The sequence below is a fragment of the Myxocyprinus asiaticus genome, chromosome 38 (assembly GCF_019703515.2).
Source record: "Myxocyprinus asiaticus isolate MX2 ecotype Aquarium Trade chromosome 38, UBuf_Myxa_2, whole genome shotgun sequence".
Classification (NCBI taxonomy): domain Eukaryota; kingdom Metazoa; phylum Chordata; class Actinopteri; order Cypriniformes; family Catostomidae; genus Myxocyprinus; species Myxocyprinus asiaticus.
This window is the reverse complement of record NC_059381.1, coordinates 30,278,066-30,291,863: the sequence shown is the minus strand read 5'-3', so window position 1 is coordinate 30,291,863 and position 13,798 is coordinate 30,278,066. Positions and strand designations below refer to the sequence as shown.

Genomic DNA, 13,798 nt, shown 5'->3' with positions numbered 1-13,798 from the left:
AAGGAGAGGAGTGCGTGGGCAAGAACCCATTACCTTAGGTCGTGTGTGTGCGTGTGTGCTGAGGTGATTAGATTTTGAACATTTTCTAACAGTGCTCTTTATTTTGATATTGTAAATATCTATTGCCTTTAGTAGTGATTCAAGTGATTTAAAGCAATTGAGTCATGGAAATGGTCAAAGTGAATCGTATCGTGTCTAACCTCTGTACATCAGAAATGTGTTCTGCTTTGTGAAATCTGTTGTGCCTTGTTGTAATGGATTAGATGTGCTTTAATTACCAGGATGTGATTCTACTGACAGAATTTACATTTTTATGTGAACTATCCCTTAAAAGTTTTCCCTGATTTCTCATAACATATCAGGACATTAAAGTCTGAATTTTCTTCGTATGTGTGTGACTCTGACCTGCACTGGAGTTCAGTTCCTCATTCTCTGATTCTGTTCCGTTCTGGCTTCCTGCTCCGTGAATGTTGTTCATGGCCATCAGTTTCATCTTCTGCAGTTTCATAGCTTCAGCCATTGCGGCTGCCGTTAGACCTGTGATTCAAACACACACATTGGTAAGCGTACTTGGTAATACTGACCTCATTTACACCTGGTATTAACATCCATCTGCGGTGATCCGATCGCAAGTGGTCAGCCGAGACGGATTGTTGTTCACCTGGTATTAACATGCATCTCAAGTGATCACTTCAGATCGGATTTCGTCGTGGGAATGGTCTCTGATTTCATGACTACACACATCTCTTTAGAAATGTACAAATAGCTTACATTAGATGGGGGGAGGGGGGAGGTTCACCACCTCCAAAACAAAATCTATGCCTGCATTAAACAGCTTATTATAGGCTTTTTCACAAAAATGGAAAAGGCAACATGCCACAACACCAAACCATTGTTTTGGTCAACATTAACACATTGATTTTTAAAAAATGTAGGCTATAAATGTATGACATTTAAAACAAATGCAACAATCTACCTCCATAGAAATGTGACAACATGCCCCGACCTGTCTTGACAAATGCCTTTGTCCAAACAACACATTTAAACCTTTTCTTGGAGGGAGGAATTCACAAAAATTATTTCAAACGTTTTGAACCAACATACAAAACCTCTGCTAGAGAAAACACACATTTGCGCAATCTGACTTTTGACTTCAAATCTTATTGTTACTGAGACATAGCACTTGTGGCAACTTCCCCGTGTTGCAACTAGCCCCGGCCTCCCCTTTATGCACACACAAACTCTTGTACATGAAACAAGCACATTATCACACTTGCTTCCTTTAGAAATCAGCCCTCACAACTGTATTTTACTGAATGCCATTGTTGTGTTCAGGAAGTGTTCTCTAGAGGGCATCAGCGCTGGTCCTGACTGCCGCCCACCGGCAGAATGTGGCCCTGTGGAGGAGGAAGGAGGAATCGGCTCCCAAAGGGCTCTCCGCTCGTGGTCCTTTGCTAGTGTGTGTGTGTGTGTGTGTGTGTCCCACGAGGACTTCCACAGTGTTACTCACTGTCTCACACACACACTTCCAGATCTCTACCCTGAGCTCATCAAGGGCTGCTTAGCCCTGGAAGCCATCATCACTCAGCCCAATTAGGCCCCTAATTAATTCAATTAAATGACGGAGGGACACATTAAGTAATTCATGAAGTTAAGATGTGATGCTTTTTCACACTCCACTCTAGAAATATCCCCACAAATCAGGGTGGGTAGAAGTGAAGGCTCTGTCTTTTTCCCCAGGTTCAGACAATGGATGTCACCTTGATCTAATTCATTAAAAATTTTGCCTCCAACGAAATACGTGAACTAGCGCACAAAAGAAGGCCGAAGAAAATGTTTTCATTTCTTCATACATGCAGTCGGTATGGAATTGGAAGCACTTTTGTTTCCCAGAGGGCCTTGTGATCCCCTGACGAACACTTGGGGAAAAAATTAACAACAATGTTTTTTCGTTTTGCATTCTGCGACAGCCAACAAGCCAAATAAACCAGAAAATGATTCATACTTGGAAAAATAAAAGCCGTTGATATGCTGGACTGCGGGCGGGGGGTAAAATAAATGAACCTACTTTTCAGTATGTATTTAAAAAGAAAAAAAGACAACAAGCAACTCACTTTTTTATGCAGCCAGGCCCATCTGTGCACAGTTGTCAGAGAAACAACCACATTTAAAACAAAATGTCAGAATGATTGATTCAGTTTATTATGAGTTTGTTTTGTTTACACCTTTAAATATCTCATTTTAATATAGTACAACAGGTAATTACAATGCCAAAAGAGGTGATAAAAGCACAAATGACGAAGAAATCAAGAAAAAGCTAACAATGGGCAAAGGAAAAACTGACCCAAGCCCAACGGGACCCAACAAACCAGCAGGCTGGGTTCGGATGTATAATTAATTAAAAACAATGCACGCAAACAGATGAGTTTGGGGCTGTTAACACTACATCTGTTTTTAAAGGCATTTGCAACGTTTTTCAATTGTTTATCTATGTAGAGATGGACGTCTTTGACCGTTGTGCCACGTCTCGCTGTTTTTTCCAGCATCTAGCGCAGGACCGGCAAATTTTTTAGACACCATGTCAAGTTAAAAAAAAAAATATTTTTTTTAAAACGAATATTGAGACACCTGTGTTCTGTTTCATTCGTCACACTGCGTCTAGCTTTTTTTTAGCGCAGGTGTCTAAAAAATTCAACGTTCTGAGGAAGTTCAGGTTGCAAAAAGGACATGTTACTGGTACACTGTTACACATTCCAGATTGTTCTTCACCCAGCAAAGTTTCAGTGCTTGATAGACGGTGAGCCAATGTTTTTTTTCTTTTGCTTTGATGTGATGGGACCGCCGTGACTTTTTGAAACTTTTTGAAAGCTATAACACGGATTGTAAACTTTTCTGAAATAGGTAAGTGCGCAAAAGTGGTAAAGAACGATTCAAACATATCTACTCTTCATTTCCTGCAGGGTCAATCTCTTTCCTGACTCCAAATAAAATGTGCAAACTAAATACATACATTTATAGAGAATACAAAGAGTAGGAAAAAAACACCCACAATTGATACATTGTCTTACCCCACACACACACACACACACACACACACACACACACAATACGGCCTCCCCCACCTCCCGATACTATGTCAAGGAGAAGCCCTGAGATCAAACGGCGTACGTAACAGTAATTGATGTTTGAGGAGAGTCACGACCCGCGGAAATGGGAGCCGGCGGATGAAAGGCGAGTGCCGTTTTGCAGGGGTGGACAAACAGATTGCTTATTGTTTGCCTTTCATATGGCCCTTCAGATCTACAAGTCTTTCTGCTTCAAACTCCAGCTTTGAACACTCGAGGCCCCAGCGTGAGTCATCAATCCCCCCCCACCCCACCCCAACATGAATGAATGGAGGGCGCTCGAGCACGTCCCCAGAAGAGGAGAACACATCTAGCCTCCTTCCCTGCTCGGTACTCCCTCGTTCCCGAGATCTGACAGGTCCATCTCGGTTGCTAGGTTTGGAAGAGAGGAGGTGAGCTGGCAGGGTGGACGGGGGGCTTTTGTAGTCTTGAGGGGGGTCAGATGGGTTGATCTGGATTCCTCGGCAATGACGTGCTTGAATTGGCCCTTTTTCATACCTAGACAACAATGTCCCATTTAACTAAAGAGTGGTATGAGAAAAGGTAGATTCCAAAGCAAAGAAAAAAATGGATCCAAAGGAATTTCTTTTGATCTCAGAGTCAGTGAGCGTTAAAACAATGGGTTCATTTTAGCGTTGATGGCTCTGTTTCACTGTGTTTAACTTTGCTGTCTTTATCGCAGTAATTAAACCTTAAAGACCTGGGTTAAAGCAATATTCCAGGTTCAATAGGAGTTAAGCTCAATCGACAGAAGATAATAATGTTGATTACCACAAAAAAATAATTTCAACTCATCCCTCCTTTTCTTAAAAATAAAATAGCAAAAATGGAGGCTACAATGAGGCACTTACAATGGAAGTGAATGGGGCCAATTTTGGAGGGTTTAAAGGCAAAAATGTAAAGCTTATAATTTTATAAAAGCACTTACATTAATTCTTCTGATAAAACTCATGTATTATTTGAGCTGTACAGTTGTTTAAATCATAATTTTTAGAGTAATTTGAGGTTTTAGGGTTTGTTGACATAACATCGCCATGGCAATGAAGCTGTAAAATTGACTATAACTTCAAACAGAAAAGGATAGTAAGAGATTTTATCACCCCAAAATCAAATTAAAATGCATATTGTTTACGTCTTGTGGCTATACTTTTGAAACAGTGAGTATTTTAATGTTTACGGATTGGCCCCATTCACTTTCATTGTAAGTGCATCACTGTAACCCAGTTTTGTGTTTTGTTTTTAAAGAAGAGGAGGGTTGAGTCTAAATTATTTTTTGTGGTAATCAACATTACGCCACAAAAGCTGTTGACCGAGCTTAACTTGTATTAAACCCGGAATATTCCTTTAAAGACATGGAAGCACAACCACCTGAGATTGCGTGTTTGCATCGTGATACAGGTCAGAAAATCTTACTAATTTTGACATCCATTCTTTTTCAGTGCTGAAATGGCTTTAGTTGAGAAATATAGAGGTGATCTTCTAACCACAAATATGTTCAAACAGGTGTTTTATATCATAGCTGTCATTATAGTTTTTTTTTTAGCATGACTGGAATGCTGTATGACCAATTAGCAAATACTACCAGAACTATACATTTTATAGTACAAAAAAAACTTCTTATCTGAAGAATCAAAACATCTAATCAGGGAACACAGCACATCTATGAGACATCAGCAAACATACAACTGGGCCGCAAGATGACTTTAAATTACTTAAAATAAGTTATATTAAATTATGCAACAGTTAGTTCCTGTTCTCAAATCTGATCTGAGTGGCGTTCACTAATTCGTTTTGGTGGCCATTTCTGGAGATTGCATATTTACTCCAGTAGATGGCGACAAACGAGAGTCTTTTATGTTGTGAATCATTCAATCATTGACTTACTGATTTGTAAAAAAACACTACTGAATTGATTTGTTCACTACTGAAACAATGGATGTGAATGAAAATTATTTGAATCACCCAAAACACTGATTCGTTTATGCCGAAACATTTCCAAGCAGTTTATTTGTAAAAAAAAAAAAAAAAAAAAAAAGAAATCAACACGGATGTTCTTGTTTTGAACTAGTAAAGGCTGAATTCTCTACAGGTTTATGCAATAAAACATTTCTTATGTCCACCTAACATACACTATATTGCCAAAAGTATTCGCTCACCCATCCAAATAATTGAATTCAGGTGTTCCAATCACTTCCATGGCCACAGGTGTATAAAATGAAGCACCTAGGCACGCAGACTGCTTCTACAAACATTTGTGAAAGAATGGGCCGCTCTCAGGAGCTCAGTGAATTCCAGCGTGGTACTGTGATAGGATGCCACCTGTGCAACAAGTCCAGTCATGAAATTTCCTCACTACTAAATATTCCACAGTCAACTGTCAGTGGTATTATAACAAAGTGGAAGCGATTGGGAATGACAGCAACTCAGCCACGAAGTGGTAGGCCATGTAAAATGACAGAGCGGGGTAAGTGGATGCTGAGGCGCATAGTGCACAGAGGTCGCCAACTTTCTGCAGAGTCAATCGCTACAGACCTCCAAAGTTCATGTGGCCTTCAGATTAGCTCAAGAACAGTGCGTAGAGAGCTTCATGGAATGGGTTTCCATGGCCGAGCAGCTGCATCCAAGCCATACATCACCAAGTGCAATGCAAAGCGTCAGATGCAGTGGTGTAAAGCACGCCGCCACTGGACTCTAGAGCAGTGGAGATGCGTTCTCTGGAGTGATGAATCACGCTTCTCCATCTGGCAATCTGATGGACGAGTCTGGGTTTGGCGGTTGCCAGGAGAACGGTACTTGTCTGACTGCATTGTGCCAACTGTGAAGTTTGGTGGAGGGGGGATTATGGTGTGGGGTTGTTTTTCAGGAGCTGGGCTTGGACCCTTAGTTCCAGTGAAAGGAACTCTGAATGCTTCAGCATACCAAGAGATTTTGGACAATTCCATGCTCCCAACTTTGTGGGAACAGTTTGGGGATGGCCCCTTCCTGTTCCAACATGACTGCGCACCAGTGCACAAAGCAAGGTCCATAAAGACATGGATGAGCGAGTTTGGTGTGGAAGAACTTGACTGGCCTGCACAGAGTCCTGACCTCAACCCGATAGAGCACCTTTGGGATGAATTAGAGCGAAGACTGCGAGCCAGGCCTTCTCGTCCAACATCAGTGTCTGACCTCACAAATGCGCTTCTGGAAGAATGGTCAAAAATTCCCATAAACACACTCCTAAACCTTGTGGAAAGCCTTCCCAGAAGAGTTGAAGCTGTTATAGCTGCAAAGGGTGGGCCGACGTCATATTAAACCCTATGGATTAAGAATGGGATGTCACTTAAATTCATATGTGTCTAAAGGCAGATGAGCAAATACTTTTGGCAATATAGTGTATGTTCCCTATTTGTCACTCACTCAACGTTGTGTCGATGTAGTGACACTAGGAGTCACTCTTGGGAGCCCTAAACACCTCTGATCTTTGAAAAAAGGCCAATGGGAACTGGCGAGTGGAATTTGCATGCCACTCCCCCGGACATACGGATATAAAAGGAGCTGGTATGCAACCACTCATTCAGATTTTCTCTTCGAAGCCGAGCGGTTCTATTCATTGAAGCTGAATTCATCCGCGAGTTCATTCACCTCATCTGCTAGATTTTACGATGCATTTCAGCGGCTTCTCCCCCTCTGCACCCGTGGAGTGCAGAGAACGTCCCTGGGCACTTCGGCAGAAGAACAAAAAGAGTATATTCTAAAAAGAGTATATTTTCATTCTAAAAGAGCAGCACACACGGAACGTCTTTTTAAGATGACTTTCCGTTTGTGTGTTATTCCTGGTTGCGGTCGTTATCTCTCCTCTTCTGACGGCCACGATCACTGTCTTCGTGTCTGGGCGCTGCCCACGCGGAGACATCGTTCGTGGATGGGTCTTGTCCTCATTGCGAGAACATGACCATGGCAACGTTGCGGTCACGGCTTGCATTCATAAGAAAGCAAGCCACCCCAGCGGCTCCCCGCCTCGGTCCTTCTACCTACGGGTATGAGGCCATGCCGGTTAGCACTGGGGGCGATTTGGGGACCTCAATGGGAGCACCTCCGCCGGGTAAATCCCCACAGACCTCCCATTCCCCAGCATGCTCACTTGCCCCAGTCGGGCTCTTGGATGAGACTGCTGGCTTTTCTCACGGCGACTTCGACCTCTTATTCGGAGCACGGGAAGACGATGAGTTATCGAGCGCAGCATCGGAAAGTGGGCTCATCCACTCTGATGCAGACGCCTCGGATGGGCTCCCTCCTTTGGGTGTGGTCGCCCAGTCTCAGGCCGACGCGGAGATGACGGACATGCTTTCTGGGCAGCCGTGAGCGTCGGGCTAGAGTGGAACCCTCCGCTCTCCCCTGAACCCTCGTGGCTCGATGATTGGTTCCTGGGCCCAGAGTGCCGCTCACGGCCACGCCCCGCCCCAGTCCCTTTCTTCCCAGAAGTGCATTAGGAGCTGACAAGATCGTGGGGGGCATCTTTTACTGCCCAATCCCGATCTTTCAGCTCCCCCGCTCTCACTACCCTCGATGGTGGGGCGGCCAAGGGGTATTCGGTGATCCCCCAGGTGGATAAGGCGCTCGCGGTGCACTTGTGCCCGCAGAGCACCGCCACCTGGCCCGTCCAGGGCCTGTAGGTTTACATCGTCCCTGACGGCTAAGGAATACGGTGCCGCTGGACAAACCGCCTCCGCCCTGCACGCCATGTCTCTCCTGCAAGTTCACCAAGCCAAGGCGCTAAAAGAGCTGCACGAGGGTAGTTTTGACCCGGGATTGATGCAGGAACTGCGCTCGGCGACCGACCTCACTCTCCGGGCGACAAAGGTCACGGCGCGGTCTCTCGGGCAGGCGATGTCCACCCTGGTGGTCCAGGAGTGCCACCTTTGGTTCAACCTGGTCAAGATGAGAGAGGCCGACAAGGCACGGTTCCTTAACGCCCCCATCTCCCAGGTTGGCCTATTCGGCGACACCATCGAGGACTTTTCCCAGCAGTTCTCGGCGGTGAAGCAGCAGACGGAGGCCATTCAACAGCACCGGCTCTGCCACAGCCCGCCCCGTGGCCCGGCCCCGGCGTGGAGCCCACCACATGAAGCAGACGCCACCTGTCTCACGGCCAGCCGCCAAGAACCCTAGGAAGGTTTCGAAGCGCCCCTGAGACGGACAACACAGGGTCGAGGAGATACGCTTCTACGGAGCTGGTAGACAGACAACTCCATCCCCCGGTGGAGGGCAGGGAGGAGAATCTTTTGTTTAATTTTTTGCTGCATGCCCAAGAGGCTGCGGTACCCAAAACTTCAACAAAAGAGTGGTTTCCTTGTTCTCTGGGTCACATGTCAGGTGTGCACGGCCGTCGTCACGACCGCCGTCCCATTTTCACAGGTTTTGCGCTCCAGCAGCGGACCCCCCACCCCTGCGTGCCCAGCTGTGGCACAAACACGCCCACACCAGGTTGGCTCCGACGGACTGTGGAGCCAGGTAAGTGCTTTGATGTCCCTGGACTCAGCACAGCCACGGGGCTCAAGCCCCCGCAATGTGGCGCCTCATGCTCTGCCCCGGCGCGAGGCCCCACCTGCCAGTACGTCCGACGTGATAATCTCCTTGGTCCCCCTCGCCCGGAGTTTGGACACATGGCTTGCGCTTTCCAACCCGCTGCGATGGCTGACCGGACTGTCCGACTCGGCTATGCGATTCAGTTCACCAGGTGCCCGCCCAGGTTCAGCGGCATCCGCTTCACCTCGATGAAGGGTGAGAGTGCTGTTACCTTGCGTGCGGAGATCGCAATCCTTCTGCACAAGGGCACGATAGAGCCTGTCCCTCCAGCCGAGATGAAGAAAGGGTTTTACAGCCCTTACTACATCGTACTGAAGAAAGGCGGTGGGTTGCGGCCAATCTTGGACCTGCGAGTTCTGAACCGGGCCTTGCACAGACTCCCGTTCAAGATGCTGACGCAAAAACGCATTTTAGCGAGCGTCCGGCATCAAGATTGGTTCGCGGCGGTAGGCCTGAAGGACGCGTACTTCCACGTCTCGGTTTTACCTCGACACAGACCCTTCCTGCGGTTTGCTTTTGAGGGCCGGGCATACCAGTACAAGGTCCTCCCCTTCGGCCTGTCCTTGAACCCTCGCATCTTCACAAAGGTTGGAGAGACAGCCCTTGCCCCGCTAAGGGAAGTGGACGTCCGCATACTCAACTACCTCGATGACTGGCTGATCCTAGCTCACTCTCGAGAGTTACTGTGCGCACACAGGGACCTGGTGCTCAGGCACCTCAGCTGTCTAGGGCTTCGGGACAACTGGGAAAAGAGCAAGCTCTCCCCAGTTCAGAGCATCCCTTTCTCGGCTTGGAGTTGGACTCAGTCTTGATGATGGCGTGCCTCACGAATGAGCACACACAGTCGGTGCTGAACTGTCTGAAGGCGTTCAGACAGAAGATATCATTTCCACTGAAACTTTTTCAAAGGCTCCTGGGGCATATTGCATCCTCTGCGGTTGCCACACCGCTCAGGTTGATGTATATGAGACCGCTTCAGCACTGGCTTCAGACTTGAGTCCCAAGATGGGCATGGCACCATGGGACACATCGCATGGTCGTCACGCCGATCTGTGGCTGCCTCTTCCGCCCTTGGAATGACCTAGCATTTCCATGGGCAGGGGTTCCCCTAGAGCAGGTCTCCAGGCGTGTCGTGGTTACGACAGACGCCTCCAAGACGGGCTGGGGTGCCGTATGCAATGGGCACACAGCCGCCAGCTCCTGGACTGGCCCGTGGCTCCGTTGGCACATCAACTGCCTCAAGTTGTTGGCAGTACTGCTCGCCCTGCAGAGGTTCTGGCCGTTGATCCAAGGTAAGCATGTGTTGGTCTGGACAGACAACACAGCGACGGTAGCGTACATCAACCATCAAGGCAGTCTACGCTCCCGTTGCATGTCACAAATAGCCCGCCGTCTCCTCCTCTGGAGTCAGAAGCGCCTCAAGTCGCTACAAGCCACTTACATCCCATGCGACCTCAACACCGCAGTGGACGCGATGTCATGACAGGTTACACTCAGGGGAGAGTGGAGACTCCATCCCCAGGCGGTCCAGCTGATCTGGAGTCGATTCGGTTGAGCACAGGTAGACCTGTTTGCGTCCCACTGCCCACTCTGGTACACCCTGACCGAGGCACCCCTCGGTATAGACGCGCTGGCACACAGCTGGCCCCCTGGACTACGCAAATACGCGTTTCCCCCATTGAGCCTACTTGCACAGACTTGGCAGAGCAGCGGGCTGGGTGACATCCAACACCTTTGCGAGGTTCTATAATCTCCGGGTTGAGCCGGTTTCATCCTGTGTGTTGTCAGGTCTGAACAGGTTCCGGAATAGCTGGCGGGCTCCCATTGAGGTCCCAAATCGCCCCCAGTGCTAACCGGCACGGCCTCATACCCGTAGGTAGAAGGACCGAGGCAGGGAGCCGCTGGGGTGGCTTGCTTTCTTACGAATGCAAGCCGTGAACGCAATGCTGCCATGGTCATGTTCTCGCAATGAGGACAAGACCCATCCACGAACAATGTCTCCGCGTGGGCAGCGCCCAGACACGTAAGACAGCGATCGTGGCCGTCAGAAGTGGAGAGATAGCGACCGCAACCAGGAATAATACACAATCGGAAAGGCATCTTTAAAAAGACGTTCCGTGTTTGCCGCTCTTTTAGAATGAAAATATACTCTTTTTAGAATATACTGTTTTTGTTCTTCTGCCGAAGCGCCCAGGGGTGTTCTCTGCATTCCACGGGTGCAGAGGGGGAGAAGCCGCTGAAATGCGCAGTAAAATCCAGCCGATGAGGTGAATGAACTCGCGGATGAATTCAGCTTCAATGAATAGAACCGCTCGGCTCCGAAGAGAAAATCTGAAGGAGTGGTTGCATACCAGCTCCTTTTATACCCGTATGTCCGGGGGAAACCACTGCTTTTGGGAAACTCAGCCCTGTACAATTCTAGTGAGCAGAATAGCATCTCAGAATGCACAACCCATTGAACCTTGAGGAACAGCAGAAGACCCCGTCAGACCATAGTGTTTCTAATAAAGTGCTCAGTGAGTATATACTCTGTGTCTGTAGGTCCTGGACTCAACAAGTCACCAGACATCCTAACAAATATCTATTCCCAGTGCATCCTAACTAAATACATTCTCAACCCCATTCCAGTAACAAGAATCCACACATACAAAGGGCTTCAGGACATACAAAAGGTAATAGAGAAAAAAATATTATGCAAGAAGAGGGAGAAATACAGACCAAAAACACACACAACACAGACTGCCTGTGAGAACAAGCCCAGAGAGATCATGTTTTCCACAAAGGGGGTCAGTCAAGCACTCCCCCCGCTCCATGCAACCAGACGCATTATTGCATTTTGCATTTCTCCTTTTCAGACGAAATGAGGGTAAAAAGAAAATAAAGGAACAGTTTCTTTTCTTTGCTTTGACAGAGTGTGTCTGGAAAAAGTATCAGATTTGTGCACAAGACAGGTGGGAAAAATCAGGCTGCACATCTCCTTTGATTCACTCAAGAGTAAATATTACTGTCCGATTTCACATTGAACAGTAAACCGAGAAAGGACAAAAAGGTAGAAGGATGGGGGCAGAGGGAGATGGGGTGGTATACTGTATGTAATTTACCTTTGGAATTTCCGAACGGCGGAACAAGGGATGAGATGAACGCCTCACAACGGCATATGGCCAGCGGGTGAAACAGGACTCTGGTGCTTTTCAGTTCGCAATGGTGAAAAAGAGAGAGAGAAATGGGGCACGATGGAAGTTGTAAATAAAAGCCTGAATGAATGGTGAGATTTCCGCCTCGTGACCCCACTGTTTGTGAGAAACCCACTGGAGGACTGATAAAACAAAATCTAGGTTGTGTGTTGGGAGTTTTCCCAAGGGAGGGTAGTGCAATGTTAAAACATTGGGTTGAGAAACTTAAGGCTGTTTCTGTCGTATATGTATGGCTCAAATTAACCTAGACTATTGCGGCCTGGCCTCGCTTTGAAATGAAGTTTGTTCAGAGTAATTTCAAAGGAAAGACTGATATAGAGGAATAGGACGAATTGAGTATTGACAAAAAAATAACAATCGTCTGCCTGCTGATACAAGGTGCATCTAAAAACTGCCGAGTATAGGGTTGGGAAAACATTTCTAAAATAATACTGGACGTGGATGATTTTCATGACAAATGTGAACAGATTCGTTAACAAATGACTCTTTTGAGCAAGTTATTTTTAATGAACCCGTCAAAAAGAATCAGCAATTAGTCTCAAACTCATGATTAATTGGTTTGAATCCTTTTAATGACGCAAAAATTCACTGAATCGTCAACACGTTTCTTTAAGTCATTACTTTCTTCACGTCCAACTCGTAATGTACTTGTATTAGAGTCATCCTTATTTACTTACCTGAGATCAGCCCTGCCTGGGGTTGAGGGGTCTCCTGAGTCTGCTCATGAGGGCCAAACACTCTGTCTGTGACAGAGTCCAATATGAGCAAGACTCTGTAATTACTTTTAATGAAGGCAGATGCTGATGTGGAATTCTGCCATTATTGGAGCAGAGAAAAGATGATACACACACACAAATGTTGGTGCAGCTATCCTTATGAGGACTCTCCATAGACATAATTATTTTTATACTGTATGAACTATATATTCTATCCCCTAACCCAACCCCTAAACCTAACCCTCACAAAAAACTTTCTACATTTTTACATTTTCAATAAAACATCGTTTAGTATGTTTTTGTAAGCGATTTGAATTATGGGGACACTAGAAATGTCCTCATAAACCACATTTATAGCATAATACTCTTGTTATTACCAGTTTGTAACCTAAAAAATGTCCTCGTAAACCACTTAAACCTGCCCACACACACACACACACACACACACACACACACACACACAGCGTGGGAATGAGAGCATTGACGGTCGTACCCAAGGGACGGGCAGATGAGAGGGGTGGACAAAAAAAAAGGAAGGCCAGAGAGAAATATTAGATATTTCGTGTAAATTTTATATGTATATAGACAGACCAGGGAGAAATTGACATTCATGGCTTTTCAAATCATTATCATTATTTGTTGACTGAAAAAGAGAATGACTTTTGCCATTTTTCACATTTTTGTCAGGGTGTAGTACACATGATGGTTCTTCTCTTGAAGGTGCATATCTCAGACGCTGTCCTTTGTACAATTTATCTCACATTTAGTCTGCATAGGTTTGTGTGTGCACACGCACTGAGCAGTTGCATACCAATTCACATAGGGTTACCTTCTACTATACACTAAAAATATGTACTTAGATTCAGGGTTATTATAGTTTAGAATTTTTATTTTGTTTTATTTCTTTTCTTATTTTCAATTTCTCCTTTTAATTTATTTTAGATTTTGTTAGTTTTCACTGTTCTTTAGTTTACATTTTAGTTTTTAGAGCTGCTAATGTTAAAGAGATAATTCACCCAAAAATGAAAATTCTCTCATCATTTGCTCACCCTCATGCCATCCCGGATGTGTATGACTTACTTTCTTCTGTAGAACACAAATTAAGATTTTTAGAAGAATATCTCAGTTCTGTTGGTCCATATAATGCAAGTGAATGGTGGCCAGAACATTGAAGCTCAAAAAAGCATATAAAGGC

General features: G+C 45.9%; 1 protein-coding gene across 4 annotated transcripts in view; it reads right to left on the bottom strand.

Moving 5' to 3' along the window:
- Window positions 1–13,798, bottom strand: part of LOC127429056 (dachshund homolog 2-like) — a 236,359-nt gene that overhangs the window by 83,327 nt on the left and 139,234 nt on the right. For all 4 annotated transcript variants that reach the window (XM_051677811.1, XM_051677810.1, XM_051677813.1 and 1 more), the window contains exon 3: window positions 406–537. In XM_051677811.1, coding sequence (XP_051533771.1) covers window positions 406–537 — 132 coding nt within the window. The remainder of the gene's footprint in view (window positions 1–405; window positions 538–13,798) is intronic.